Here is a 15,864-nt window from a genome sequence, read left to right as displayed (position 1 = left end):
ACGTTAGCATCATGCCTGGCACAGAGTAAGAGCCCAGTAAGGTACACAGCCTCATTCAGGCTCAGCTCACATGACACCTTCTCTAACAAGCCTTCATCTTCCTCAGTTCAAACTAAGCCACTGACTGCTCCAGCATTTACCAACTCCATCATTTATTGCTTTCTAGAATTTGTTTTCTCTTTACACATATCTCTCTTCTTTTATAGGCTTTTTTTAGCCAATAAAGGGTAGGAATGATGCTTAGGTTTTTTAACATCTATGAAAAGGTAAGAACAGTGCTCAGTAAAGTGACCACATTCTTGACCAAATACGTGACCATACTTCTGACAAAGAATTGTGTGGTATTCTAGGATGTGAGAGCCAGTAGTCCATGTAGTTGGACATCAGTATATTAGAATATCTAGGATGTTTTTACTTTCTTGGACAGACTATACAACCAGGATTATATCCTATGATCAATAGCATATTCATCATATTTAAATATTTATAAATTAATTTAATGTTTCCAATTTCTTTTTTTTATGTTTCCAATTTCTTGATTTAAAAAAATTCCGGTATAGTCAATATACAGTGTTATATTAGTTTCAGGTATACAATATAGTGATTCAACAATTCTATATATTACTTAGTGGTCCTCATGATAAGTGTGCCCTTAATCTTCTTCACCTATTTCACTCATGCCCTCACCCATCTCCCTTCTGGCAACCATCAGTTTTGTTCTCTATAGTTAAGAGTTGTTTTTTTCGTTAGTCTCTTTTATTCCTTGTTTGTTTTGTTTCATAAATTCTACATATGAGTGAAATCATATAGTATTTGTCTTTCTCTGACTAACTTCATTTGCCATTATACCCTCTAGATCCATCCACGTTGCAAATGACAAGATTTTAGTCTGTTTTAAGGCCAAGTAATATTCTATTGCATATATATGTGTGTATATATGTATATACATATATACACATATACATATACACACACACACACACACATATATATACACACACATCAATCTTTTTTTAAGATTTATTCATTTATTTGAGAGGGTGCACAGGCAGGGGGAGGGGCAGAGGGAAAGAGAGAGGGGAAGCAGGCTCCCTGCTAAGCATGGAATCCTGACTCAGGGCTCCATCCTAGGACCCTGTCATCACAACCTGAGCCAAAACCAAGAGTTGCATGCTTAAACAACTGAAGCTACCCAGGCACCCCCTACATATTCTTGTATCCCTGCATTTCCCTGCACCTATCATTGGGCATTTGGGCAGCTTCCATAATTTGGCTAGCATAAATAATGCTACAATAAACATAAGGGTGCATATATCTTTTCAAATTAGTGTTTTCAAATTCTTCAGGTAAATATCCAGTGGAATTACTGGATCATATGGTAATTCTATTTTTAATTTTTTGAGGAAACTCCATAATATTTTCCACAGTAGCTGTACCCACTTTGCATTCCCACCAATTGTGCACAAGTGTTCCTTTTTTAATTTCTTGATTTTTTAATCTTGAAGTGTGTATGTCTTAAATAGAGAATAATGCTGAATGGGAATTTTAAAACCTGGACATTTTGTTATAAAAAATAGCTGCTTGATGTTCCTAAACACTAAAACACATAAAAGGGCTAAAGCTGAGAGTAGATGATCTCAAGATTATTCCGAAGTCAGCATTTTACTTACAGTCTCCAGAAGTGATATGCAAGGAGAAACCATGGGGAAGAAGCAAAGAGGCCTTATCTGCTCATGTTAATGTCACCCACCTCTCTCTTTGGTTTCCCTGTCTCAATTTTGTGTCAGTGTTTAAATGAGTCTATAGAGAACCACAAATAAGAAAAGCTTTGTTCTTATTTGAGGCCTTCCATAACTGTGGCACTTGAATTATTATTTTTTGCATATCTTCTATCATTCTTATTCATTTTTTTAAAGATTTTATTTATTTATTCATGACAGACACAGAGAGAGAGAGACGGAGACAGAGGTGGAGGGAGAAGCAGGCTCCAAGCAGGGAGCCGTCATGGGACTCAATCCCGGGTCTCCAGGATCACGCCCTGGGCTGAAGGCTGCACTAAACTGCTGAGCCACCCAGTTGCCCTTTCTTATTCAATTTAAATATCTTAGGGACAGCACTTATAGGCTGGATCCCAGGACCCTGGGATCATGAACTGAGCCAAAGGCAGACGCTTAAGTGACTGAGCCACCTAGGCACCACTAATTACCTGATATCTTTAAGGGGATTGACCCTTAGTTGAACAATGCTTCTGTTCCTCCTCCAAATCATCTGCTGTGTCAGACATTGTCATTGACACAGGCTCTTAGGGTGGTCCAGACATTCCACCTGCTTGCAGTGATAACTTCATGCCTTCCTTTATACTCTCCAGCATACTTCAGGGGTGGTGTCCCTCTTCATGGCTGGCAACCTCTTCTCTGGAAGGCTGACCTCAGGCCATTTAAGCAAAGGTAGCATAAGCATCTGTCAGCTGATGACTGGATAAATAAGATGCAGTTTTAGGGCAGCCCGGGAGGCTCAGCAGTTTAACGCCACCTTCGGCCCAGGGCCTGATCCTGGAGACCCGCATTGGGCTCCCTGCATGGAGCCTGCTTCTCCGTCTGCTTGTGTCTCTGCCTCTCTCTCTCCCTCTCTCTCTCTCTCTCTCTCTCTCTGTGTCTCTCATGAATAAATAAATAAAAATCTTTTTAAAAAAGAAATGCAGTTTTAACCATACAACGGAATATTATTCAGCCACGAAAAGATATGAAATGTCTATACAACATTATAATATGAATGAACCTTGAGAATATGCTACAGTGGAAGAAGCCAGTCACATATTGTATGATTCCATCTGATACAAAATGTTCAGAATAGGAAAATCTACAGAAACAAGAAATAGATTAGTGATTGCCTAGGGCTGGGAGAGTTTGGTGAGGGATAAGAAACAACGGCTAACAGGTATAGGGTTTCTTTTTAAGAGTGATAAAAAGTTCTGAAATTCATTGTGGTGATGATTATACAATATTGTGAATATGCTAAAACCACTGAATTAATACACTTTCAAAGTGTAAATTTTATATGTGAATTATATCAGTAAAGCTGTCCAAAGAGGGATGGAGGGGAAGTAGCACAGCATGACAGACAATCATGAGATTACCAGACACCCATCACAACTGGAAAAGACTTCACAAAATTTCCCATCACCAGGAGGATGTATGGAATCATCCTTGTGAAAGGATGCTTATTTATGGTATCCATAACAGTAACTTTCTGTGATGCTTTGTTTGTCTTGAACATGTTTCTAGCTTTTTAACCCTCTTCTTTTCCCTAGCCTTTATGGGACTAAGCTCAAAATAATTCCCAGACAAAAAAAAAAAAAATGAAGTCAGGTACATAGTATTAATAATTTTTGGGAAAGGATTATGAATTAAAATATAAAATATGACTATGGCATTGCACATTTTTGCTGCAAGCAGTACAAGAAAGCTGGTATTCATTATTTACCATGGCAGAGAAGAATGTTCAAACCAGTAATAATGTTTAAAAGGAAGACACGATTCCATCAAAGTCTCCATGTGTCAGAGTTGCCACATCCTTTTTCATTCTCATGGCCATGGTAGGTTCAGGGCTGCATTCTGTCTTGCCCCAACCAGTGAAGCATCCTGATTTCCTACCTCTGGTCTAACCCTCCCTGGGAATTCACCGTCCATCACACTGCCTGAGCTACCCGTCTAAAATGCAAAAATGGGGCAATGTGTAACCCAGGGCATTACAGTCTAGATCCCAGTCTTGCATGAAGGCCTCACCGCCTATGAACTCAGTCATTTTAAGCAAGTTACTTCATCTCTCTGTGAATCATTTTTCCCTATATTTAGGGAGGATGAAATGAGAGCAGTATGTTAAGTGCTTGGTCCAATGTCGAGCTCATAGCAGCCAGCCAGTCACTATGAGTTTTTATGATTACACTTATATTCAAATGCTTCATTTCTACCTCATGAAATCTAACCATTATCAATGAAATCTAACCATCGGTCATGCGGGAACCTGTGCAGTCTAACCCAGATTATCTGTTCCCTGTTCACAACCTTCTCTAAATGCATCTGGCATATTTGTGACTCCCAGTACTTCTCAAGCAGTTTCTCTGCCATTCCTGTATCTCTAATCCGAAAAGCCCTTTCTTCATCCAGGAAAACTGTAAGGCTATGAAGTGACTGTGAAGCTTTTTTTTTTTTTTTAAGATTTTATTTATTTATTCATGAGAGACACACAGAGAGAGGCAGAGACATAGGCAGAGGGAGAAGCAGGCTCCATGCAGGGAGCCCTATGTGGGACTCGATCATGCCCTGAGCCAAAGGCAGATGCTCAACCACTGAGCCACCCAGGTGTTCTGACTGTGAAGTTTTTCTCAAATTCTTTCTTTCTCTGTTGTGAGAGCACTATAGGGGTTTGAGAGAGAGTTGGGAGTTATATTTTATAGGAAAAACAAACAGGACCCCCAATGGACTACAGGAAAGGAATGATGGATACCAGAAGAAAGGATGGCTTCTGAGCTTAGATCTGGAATGACTGGACCCATGGTGGTGCATTTATTAATATGGGAAAGCCTGGAGAGAATGAGACTGTGAAGGACTAGTAGTAAAGATATCCATGTTAGTTAGGTTAGGTTTGATACACCAGTGGATTTGGTAAGTAAGATTTTGAATATGTGACTCGGGGTTTGGGGAATGGTTAGGGTTATGGGGAGTCAGTCATAACCCTATAAGTGGGGCCAGTGGAGATAACTTTGGGGAACCCAGAGGACCGGCAACATCTAAAGATCAGCTAGAGGAAGAGAAACCTGCTAAACAAAAACAGGTGATTTCACTCCCCTAACACTAGCTTTAAATTAAACACTGTCTCATTTATCTTTGTGCCTAATAGTGTTCATCATAAAAATCCAATAAATTCTTGTTAATTCATTTCAGTTTTATTTTTTTTAAAGATTTTACTTATTTATTCATGAGAGAGAGAGAGAGAGAGAGACAGGCAGAGGGAGAAGCAGACTCCATGTTCAGGAGCCTGACGTGGGACTCGATCCCGGGACTCTAGGATCGCGCCCTGGGCCGAAGGCAGGCGCTAAACCGCTGAGCCACCCAGGGATCCCTCATTTCAGTTTTAAAGGCAAAGAATGGTAGTCCCTTCATCTCCCAGCTATACACTTCAATGGTCTAACAACATTTGCAAAATAATCATGAAGAATGACTCTAGAATCCAGCTTAGGGAAGAGTGTGGTGGACATTTCCATTACTTTTGGAGACAGAATGGCCCTCCCTACCTCCTAACGTCTTCCTATCCCTTTCCTTAGGGTCACACTTCAGAGGGCATGGCCCTGCTCATGTGGTGATGGCAGAAAGCCCAGGATCTCAGCATGGTCCTGCAGGCTAAATACCAGGGGGCTTGAGAGAACAGCAGCTGCTGAAACATATGGGTGACCAGTAGGAATTCCCTTTAGTTTTGGACTGAAGTACCTCCATGTACACAATACCCCGTTTTCTGAAAGATTGTGTGAGAAACTTCCTCTAGTATCTTGTTTATGTTTTTCCCATTGACTAACAATTAGTATCCAAATTTTTCTGATCTCCTTATCCCTGTGAAGCACTTAAGAATTTGTAAATCAAGACACGTCCCTCGTTTTGTCTCTTTTCTTGCTACTGTTCTGTTTAGGACTGCATCAGCTTTCATCTTGGTAAGATCAGTAGCCTTCTTTTTTTTTTTTTTTTTTTTTTTTTTTTTTTTTTTTTTATCAGTAGCCTTCTTTCTCTGCAGTCTCCCCACCTCCAGTTTCTCCCAACTCCACTACCAGAATAACTACACCAAAGCATTTCCCTGTTAAGGTATCCACCTGCCAGGAACTTCAACAGCGTACCCACTGCTTACTGGAAGAAAAAAAAAAGATTACAAAATTTTAAGGTTGGCATTCCAGGTCCTCTGCAGTCTATCATTTCCAGGCAACCTCTCAGCAGTAGTGCCCATCAAGCATACTCGTGGGTTAATTGATTGGACTCCCATTTTCCCTACAAAATACTTGCTGTGCCTTTTCTTTCCTGTATCTTAGCACCTGCCATTTCGTTCACCCAGGATGCCTCAACTGTTTCTACGTCCGTTGACCAATGCTGCCTTCTTCAAGAAGACTCCTTACTCACCTCATTGGGAGGAGTCGTTGTCTATACTTCTGAAACAACTAGTGTTTATTTTTTAAAGGCAATAATCAGGTGATAATGATGATGATGATGATGATAATGATGAAGAAAGATAGATCGAGATAAAAGGTTTTATGTTTGGTTTTTGTCTTGAGACTCATTTTCAATTTCAACGTAGTGTACCTACCACACTATAAAGAAGGAACGCAAACAATATTGACTGAATAAATGAGTTGCTCAATTCACCCAGTATAATTAATCCTCACCTCTCACAGTTTATCCTTGTATGATTTGAGGTCTTTGTATATAGGATTTTCTTAAACTGTAAACTCTCTATGGGACATGAAGTCATCACATAGGTGAGTTCCGTTCACAAATACCAATTAAGGATCTGGTACATCCCAGATCTTATGATGGATTCTGAGAAGCAAGTTGTGAATAAGAAAATGCATTCCTGCCCTCACAAAGTTTACAGATTCGTGGAGGTGTAACCACCATTAAATAATGAGGGCATATAATAATCTAGAGGTACTTCCAGGAGGAACTGATGTGGAAGCTGAGATTCGGAGGAAGCCATGAAAGCTAGCCAAACTAAACTCTAAGTGTGTGAGGCTGTGAGGATGAGGACCCAAGGGAGGACTTGTGAGGAGGCTGGGCAAAGCATGAAGAAAAACAAACAGGGTAGGGAAAGCCTTTATGGAAAGAGAGCAAGAATCAGAAAATTAAAGGGCATCTCTTGGACACCTGGGTGGCTTAGTCAGTTAAGCCACTGACTTTTTTCTTTTATTTCCTTTATTTATTCATGAGAGACACAGATAGAGAGAGGTAGAGACACAGGCAGAGGGAGAAGCAGCCCCATGCAGGGCAGGGCGCCTGATATAGGACTCAATCCCGGGTCTCCAGGACCACGACCTGGGCCGAAGGCAGTGCTAAACCACTGAGCCACCCGGGTTGCCCAAGTCACTGACTCTTGATCTCAGTTCTGGTCTTCATCTCGGGGTTGTGAGTTCAAGCCGCACATCGGGCTCCAAATTGGGCATGGAGCTTACTTAAAATAAAGGCATTCCTTTTTTTTTCTTTTCGTTTCTTTTTTTTTTTTTTTTTTTTTTTTTTTAAGAGAGAGAGTTGATGGGGAGGAGAAGAGGTGGATGAAGAAATAGAATCTTAAATAAGCTCCATGCTCAGCACAGAGTCCAGTTCAGGGTGGCTCAATCTCACGACCCTGAGATCATGACCTGTGTGGAAATCCAGAATCGGCTGCTTAACTGACTGAGCCACCCAGGCACTCCATAAAGGGGATTTCTTATGGCTGAGGAGTAATTGGGTAAATTGGAAGAGATAAGTCTAGGGCAGGTTTAGGCATAAAAAGCACTCCGAGATGTGAAAGTTTATTCTAATACTCATAGATCTTTGGAGGATTTCGAGCAGGGCATTGACATGACCAGACCGTATCTTCGGAAAGATGGCTCTAAATTCACATGCCAAGTGGATGGGGGGATCTGGGGCCAGGAGCTGTCAGGTGCAGGGTCATACAGGCAGTTGGGGCTGAGGGACACAGCCTGGCCCTTGGCCCAGGTCCCTGCCACAGCAGTAACCACCATCTCTGCCTCTCCCCAGGGCTTCCAGGGCAGCGGCTGAGGACACCTTACCACGGAGCACCACGCAGTAGACGCTGAAACATCACACCCATGATAAGAAGCAGTAACATGGCAGCACCTGTTTGAAAGGCACTACAACACAAGATTCCCTTTAGAAAGGAACAATGTCCAAGAAAGGGCGAAATAAGGGCGAGAAGCCCGAAGCGCTCATCGTCGCCCTTCAAGCTGCCAATGAAGACCTCAGGACCAAGCTCACAGACATCCAGATCGAGCTGCATCAAGAGAAGTCCAAGGTGAGTGAGACCACATCCTTGAGAACGGCTCCAGCCCCCCTCTGCCCGCTGGCCCACCCAGGGGCTCCTCTCCCCAGGTGCCGGAGAGAACAACAACCCCTGTCCTTACGGAAATTCTCTTGTGTGTGGCAGAGGGACTCAGGCACAGGATCACAGAAGGTGAGGATAACATGCTTGTGAGACACGCCCGCCTCCTCTGGAAGCCTGGTTCAGGAAGCCAGGTCGAAACCCAGATGACCCGCACCCCCACTGCCTCCCAGCGCTTCATAGCAGTATGACCCTGGGCAAGTTCCACTCTGCCCTCTGTGCGAGCTCCCCACTATGGTACAGAGCAGTCTTTCTTAAGTATATCACATCAGGTCACCCCCCTGCTCAAACCCTTCAGTGGCTTCCTACCTTTCTCAAAGTCCAAGGATTTGGGCAGCCCGGGTGGCTCAACGGTTTAGCGTCTGCCTTCGGCCCAGGACGTGATCTTGGAGTTCCAGGATCGAGTCCCATGTTGGGCTCCCTGCATGGAGCCTGCTTCTCCCTCTACCTCTCTCTCTCTCTGTCTCTCTCTCTCTCTCTCTCTCATGAATAAATAAGTAAAAATCTTAAAAAATAAAAAATAAAGAAAACAAAGTGGTCTCTACCACTACAGGATGTTTCTTTCACCTCTCCTTGAGTTATCTCCCACAGCTTTCCCCCTCCCTCCGGATGACTCTGTTTCTGTTCCACCCTCTTTGCTGGATCAAGAGATACGCTGATCACTTTCGGGGCCTTGCCTGACTTCTCCCAGGCAGCTCTAGGCCTCTTTTCAGGCATCTGCTCCACTACCTTTCACCTACCACAGTGACTAAGACACAAGACTTGCTCTATCCAGTTACTCCCTCAGTCTGATTATTTTGATTCATTTCATAGCAATTTATGTATTTATTCATTTATTCGTTTAGTGCTTATTTCTGCTGTCCAGTGTAATCTCCATGAAAGCAGAGTCTTACCTGACCTCTCTATCCCTAGAGCTTATATAAATGTCTAGAACTAAAAAGCATAGTTAGCATGGGTTAGCTGAATGAGTAGAGGAATGAATGATAGGTGATTCATTTCTCCTTCATCAGTAACATGTTACTGTCTCATAGTATATAGAGCAGTTATGATGATTAAATGAGAAAATTCATATGAAATGCTCTGAGAGATGCCTGACACACAGTAAACTGAACAGTCACTCATAGTAATATTCTTTCTAATATGCTCTACACATGAATCAGTTACTAACTATACTTAGGAAATCCATCTTTACTTCTCTGAATCTTATCTCATAGTTGGATATGCTAACACTTATCTCTCACTGAAAGCATTTTCAAATACTCAACACACATAAGATATTTTTGCTCCCTCCAAACCAGAAACAGCCATGTCAGCATAAAGTTGTCCTATTTAGATAACTCTGTATTAACAAAAATAAATGTTCCTGGTCAAGCTATTGATCAAAAACCAATAAATATCCTTATTACTTTTTTTTATCTATCTCTTCTTCCTTGACATAACCATTAGATTTTAATCATTTATTTTCCCAAAAATCTGTTTCTCCTGATTTCAGCAATAATAAAGCGTGGCTCTGCTATAAAGTCCCTTGCCTCCTGTCGCAGCTAAGCCTTATAAAGGCTTGGAAGACCAGACCCCAGTGTAAAATTTGTAAATGAAGTCTTTTTCCATGAAGCTAAAAGGAATCTGATATCATAAAAACAAGCCAAAAGAACAAAACAAAAACATTTGTGTGAGAGTCAGAAGACCAGGGCATTGTGTTTATCCCTCCTCAGGGACAAGTTTTAGTGTCTCAGTATCTTGATCTGTAATTCAGATGACTGAGTCTGTTTCTCCATATCTGTATCTCTCCAGCATCCCTGTGCATTAGAATAACCTGGGGGAACTTATTAAAAATTGAGACCTTTGGACCCACAATCCAAGAATTTTGATAAAGCAGGTGTGGTGAAGGCTAGGACTTGCAATGCTAGCAGATGGTTCAGGCAATCCCAATGGAGTTTCAGGCAATCCCTCTGCCTTTGTGTTGGCAAACACACCACTCTAAGATTCCTTCCAGGTCTGACGGTCTAAGAACATTCCATTGCTTTTAACTTTCCCAGGAGCAACGTAACATTTCAAGGGAGGCAGACTCCTTTAATTGTAGTAATGACAGGATGACAAACTACGTTCATAGGGAGAAGCCTGGTAACCATAAACTGACGCTGATTTACAGAGAGCAGACTCATGAGGTTTCAGAAAGGCAGAGGTCCTGCAGACCCTACCACTGCCCATTTCCCACACATTCAAGCCTTTTAAAAGGAGTAAGTAACTCTTGAGCGTGGACAGGGCTGCCTGTTTATCCAGGGCCTGGCACTGGTATCTAAGCCAGCAGGTAAAGCGTCATCTCCTCTTCTTCTGACAAGAGCCTGAAAGTCAGCCTTGTGTCCTTAACCTTCTCTCTGCTGGCTGCCCCTTGTCCCCCTCTCCGTGGCAGTTAATTACAGTCCCAGCACAGGGACTAAAAGGCCCACTGCCTGTCAGCCGACTTCCCCAGAGAGCAAAGGGAATTTAGAGGGCAAGCAAGTCAGAAAGCAATTTTATTAAAATAAATATGATTGTGTTTCCAAAGGCCCAGGCTTCAAGAGAGAGAATATAAACAATGCCAAGATGTGAATTCATATTCTCAGTCTGGCTTCTAGGCTATAATGATAAAATAACAATTCGACTACTGGGAAATGGGCTAGTTAAAGAATGGAAACCTTTGAAGCGATGGAGCATTACTCATTTTTCCAGAAAGACACATCACCCCTTGACATTTACAGAACACACTGCAGACAGAGCAGTCATAAATGCTTTAACCTGACTATATAAATAGCCACACTGTATTGAATGTTTACTATCTGTCACACACTGTAATAAGCACATTTCATCCTGACATAATCACACCTCTTTCACAGAGCACCTGAGTGACCCTGAGCAGGTTATAAAAATCCCTCCATATTTTCCTTTTCTCATCCATCAAATGGGACAATAGCATCGTCTGCTTCATACGGATATATGTGTGCATGTTGGTCTTGAGCGATTACTTTGTGTCAAGCATGTTAAGTGTAATCATGTTAAGTGATTCAAGGGGCGCCTGGGTGGCTCATTTGGTTTAGTGTCCAATTCTTGGTTTCGGCTCAGGTCCTGATCTCAGGGTCCCGGGATCGAGCCTTGTGGTGGAATCTGTGCTCACAGCAGAGACTGCTTGTCCCCATACTTCCCCCTTTGCCCCTCCTTCCACTCGTGCTCTCTCTCTCAAATAAATAAATAAAATCTTTTTTTTTTTTTTAAGTATTATGATTTAGGGCAGCCCGGGTGGCTCAGTGGTTTAGTGCCACCTTCAGCCCGGGGTGTGATCCTGGAGACCCGGGATCGAGTCCCATGTTGGGCTCCCTGCATGGGGCCTGCTTCTCCCTCTGCCTGTGTCTCTGCCTCTCTCTCTCTCTCTCTCTCTCTCTGTGTCTCTCATGAAAGAATAAATAAAATCTTTAAAAAAAAAAAAAGTATTATGATTTCATTATAAGTGGATGTTGTTTTCCCCATTTTACAGATGAGGAAACTGAGATTCAATGAAGTAAAGTAACTCACCCAGTGTCACCTGTTCGGAGGTGGGAGAGCTAGTTCTTCAACTCCCTTTGCCTCTCTTCCGGAGTCTCTGCTCATGTTTTCTTTTTTGATATATTTTCCCTAATTATATTGAGATTTAATCAATATATAATATTGTATTCATTTTAGGTGTACAATGTAGTGATTTGACCTATGTATACATTATAAAATGATGACAAGTCTACTCAACATCCATCATCTCATAGTTGTAATTCTTTTTTCTTGTGATAAGAACTCGTAAGATCTCTCTTCACAACTTCCAGATATACAATAAAGTATTGTTGACTATGGTCACTATGGTGACCATTACTCTCCAGAACAAATTTATCTTGTAACTAGAAGTTTTTCCCTTTTGGCCCTCTTCCCCCATTTTCCCCACACCTAGCCCCCTGCCTCTGACAGCCATCCTCATCTCTGTATTTGTAGGTTCAAATTTTTTAGATTCCACATATAAGTGAGATCACACAGTATTTGTTTTTCTGTCTCTGACTTATTTCACTTAGCAAAATACTCTCAAGGCTCATCTATGTTGTTGCTACTGGCAGGATTTCTTCCTTTTTAATGGCTTAATGACGTTCCATTGTGCATGTGTGTATATATTATATACATATATGTATTATATGTATATAGTATGCATGCATTTTCTTTATCCATTCATCCATTGATGGACTTCGGTTGTTTCCATGTCTTGCAGAACCTATCCTCTTAAAAAAATGTGAAGGTCTGGAAAAAACTGGAAACCTTAGCAAAGGAAGAGAGAATATCAGAAGTTTACTCTCCACTATTAAGCAAATTTCAAATGAAGAAACAAAGTGCTGGGGGTGGGGGTAGGAACATACTTGAATCCTTCTCTCATAGACCTCTGCATTTCCACTGCAGGGAAATGAAACAAAAATAGGAGACATAATAAACACCTACTGAATAGAAATTTGTCTAAAAGATTTACTAAGCACTGATAGGAATAAACAGGTAAATAGGTCATTTTGACTGAACTCCAAGCATAATGCCTGAGAAGGTGGAACTATGGGGCCCCGTGGTGAAGAGGAGAGAACACACAGTGGGGCCACTGTGCCGTGTCTCCTTGCATTTCTGAGCCTGCATTTTCCCATCTATGAAATGAGTGGATTGTGGAGAGCATAGAGGTGCTATAGTCCTTCCAAAATGGTAGGGATTATATATATATATATATATATATTCTTCTTTATTTATATATTATATATATATATAATCTTCTTTATCCATTCATCTGTCAAGGTTACATCTGAGACCATGCATCTTCTTAAGCTATCCCCTAAGTAAAGTGTGCTTAGTGCTTTGAATGCTGCCTGGCATATAGGAGACATTCAATACTATTTGTTGAATATATTTTCATGTTCCCTTTTTAAAACTTTCCCAACAACCCATGGCATAAATACTATGGCAGTATTTATTTAGATTGAAAACCCAGGGCTTGGGCAAGGAAAGAATTTCCACCCAGTTCTGGTTTGGGTTTTTTTTGTTTTTGTTTTTGGGGATTTTTTTTTTTTTTTTGGACCAGCACCCTGAGCCAGGAGCCTTTGGTGTTTTCTTCTGTTTGTCTCTCCTATGGACAGCATGAGGCCATGATCTGCTTCCCAGGGGTATGTGCTCACTAGGATTGCTGAGAAACATGGAATCCACCCACCAATTCCCTAGAGCTTCCTACTTTCCCTCAGAGTCAGGCTGCAGCTTCCCTGAACCCCATGGGCACAGTGCCAGAGGGCTTGGAGGCCCAGGAGCAGCAAAGCAACAGGCCTGGGTTGCAAGTCTGGAGGAATGTGCTCCAGACAGGAGTTTGCGCTTCTAGAACAGCCCTCAGACTGCAGAGCACTTTTAGTCCTCCCAGCAAGCCTGAGAGAAAGGCACCGTGTGATTACTATTCTAATTTCACTGAGAAAGAAAATGAGTTCTGTTTAACTGATGTGCTCCCAATGACACAGCAAGTAGAGGAGCCAAAATGGGAGTTCCCAAATGACTTGGGTAAAGCTGAATATCTTGTTGCCTCTAGAACTCCCAGAAAATCAGCCAACCTTTGTCCTCAAGGGGTCTGCTCCAGAGCCTCCATGTTCAGGGCCCCAGTTTGGGATGCAGTATTTCTTTATGCACTTTTAGTTGTGTGTTCAGGAAGCGTTGTGCCTATAAGTAAGAAATGAAAAAATAAAATAAATAAATAAATAAATAAATAAATAAATAAATAAATAAATGCCATTGTACCTCTGCAGGTTGTATAAAATTTCTACAAATGACCTTTGTATGGTGGCAGCTTTTCCCTCCTTCACATCTCCTGGCTGCGAGTTACTTAGTGCCCGTGAGACTCCCTGCTGGCCTACTGTGAGTTTAGATGTCTTGGAACTTCCAACGCAGATAATCCACACCAAAGCTTATGTTAGCTTGTCTTGCCTAGATAACCTCTCAACTTCCTCACCTTGGACAAGGCCATCCAATTTTTTAATCCTAGATTTCTAAGGTCACATTCAAGCTCAAACATCACCATCTTTATTTTGGCAGAATTTACACTGGCTTTCGAAGGCCAGACTAGAAAGCAAAATACAGTGTGAGGCCAGAATGGGGTAGGCGTGAATGTTCTCCTTCTGACACAGTGTAAGCTCTCCCTAGTAGGATTACATTTTCCTAGTGATTTTTTTCTTCCATAAAACTTCCAGGGCAGAAGGGATTCTTCTGTATCATTCAAAGCCCTGTTCGATGCTCACCCCCTTGCCCTGTCCCACCCCACATCGCACTCCTGTGCACACATCATTTGAATTTCTTCCTAGTTAAGATTAGATGCCACCAATGCCAGGGAACTCAAAATATCCTCAGGAAACCCAATTTTGCCTTTGTTTTCAAGGTTTCTGTTAGGGAAATAGTTATTATGGTCTTAAAATATAGTAATAGTCACGTTAGTCTTATCCTGATAATATGGATTCTTGTTATTTCTGTTGTTGGTATTAATATAGCATTGCATGATATAATAGTATCGGTATGCACAATGTATTCATCAAAATTCATATTGTACTATTTAACCATGTATTAATAATTACTCATCTCTCAGGTATTCCAGCCTCGCCAAAGTACTTTTGATAGGGCAGCCCGGGTGGCTCAGTGGTTTAGCGCCGCCTTCAGCCCAGGGCGTAATCCTGGAGACCCAGGATCAAGTCCCATGTCGGGCTCCCTGCACGGAGCCTGCTGCTCCCTCTGCCTGTGTCTCTGCCTCTCTTTCTCTGTGTATCTCATGAATAAATATATAAAATCTTTATAAAAGGAAAAAGAAAAAACAAAATACTTTTGATATATTATCTAAGTCAGCCTTCATCATGACCATATTGGGAATGAGACCCCAAAACCCACTTTACACATAAGAAAACAGAGGCCTGGGGGAGGTAAACAGCTTGCTAGACGTTTCAGAGTGAACAAGGAGCTGGTGCCTGTGTGGCTCAGTCTGTTGAGCCGGACTCTTGGTTTCGGCTCTGGTCACGATCTCAGGGTCATGAGATTGATCTTTGTAAGAACCCTGCATTGGGCTCCAGGCTCATCCTAGAGTTTGCTTCTCCCTCCCCTTCTGCCCCTCCCCCAGCTGATGCGTGCACATGCACTCTCTTAATAGGTACGTACATACATGCATACATACATACATACATAATTTTTTTAAGTGAGCGCACAGGGAGTCTTGGACCTGACCCAGACCTGGCTCCTGGCCCACGCTGGGCACTAAGCAGCCTTCTTCATGCTCTGCTTGTGCAGAGACTTGTCCTCATCTTTCTCCTCTGACATTCGGATGACACGGATACTACCTACATCACAAAGCTGTCAAGGTTAATGTGGTGATGTGTGTGAAGCCTTTAGAAAGGTGCCTAACTCACAGTAAGCCCTCAATAAATGCTATTATGTGATCCAGTGGAAATGTTTCAGAGAAAATGTTTCAGAGAAACATTTCCACTTATCAAAATTGATTCTTTCTTCTACTATGTATTTTTTTTCCACCTCAAGCATTATCTTCAAATTTTTCATTGTCAGGAGCAGTTCTTTGTCTTTTTGTGTATGATTTATGTTAAGATAGTAAAGTCTATTATCTTACTGACACAATCTAAGCTGCAAATAATTTTCAGAAAACAATTTTACTACCAAAATTTTAATTGGGTTTTTTTC

At 41.7% G+C, this 15,864-nt stretch overlaps 1 protein-coding gene across 7 annotated transcripts in view; it reads left to right on the top strand.

The window, feature by feature from the left end:
* JAKMIP2 (janus kinase and microtubule interacting protein 2) overlaps positions 1-15,864 on the top strand; it is a 176,400-nt gene that overhangs the window by 91,431 nt on the left and 69,105 nt on the right. For all 7 annotated transcript variants that reach the window (XR_005989628.1, XM_041768252.1, XM_041768253.1 and 4 more), the window contains one exon: positions 7,776-8,049. Coding sequence is in view for 6 of the 7 variants with exons in the window: in XM_041768252.1 (XP_041624186.1) it covers positions 7,921-8,049 (129 nt within the window). In the remaining variant the exon portion in view is untranslated. The remainder of the gene's footprint in view (positions 1-7,775; positions 8,050-15,864) is intronic.

Source organism: Vulpes lagopus, chromosome 8 (genome assembly GCF_018345385.1).
Source record: "Vulpes lagopus strain Blue_001 chromosome 8, ASM1834538v1, whole genome shotgun sequence".
NCBI classification, from domain to species: domain Eukaryota; kingdom Metazoa; phylum Chordata; class Mammalia; order Carnivora; family Canidae; genus Vulpes; species Vulpes lagopus.
The sequence above is the reverse complement of the archived record's forward strand: the minus strand, read 5'-3'. Positions and strand labels throughout refer to the sequence as shown.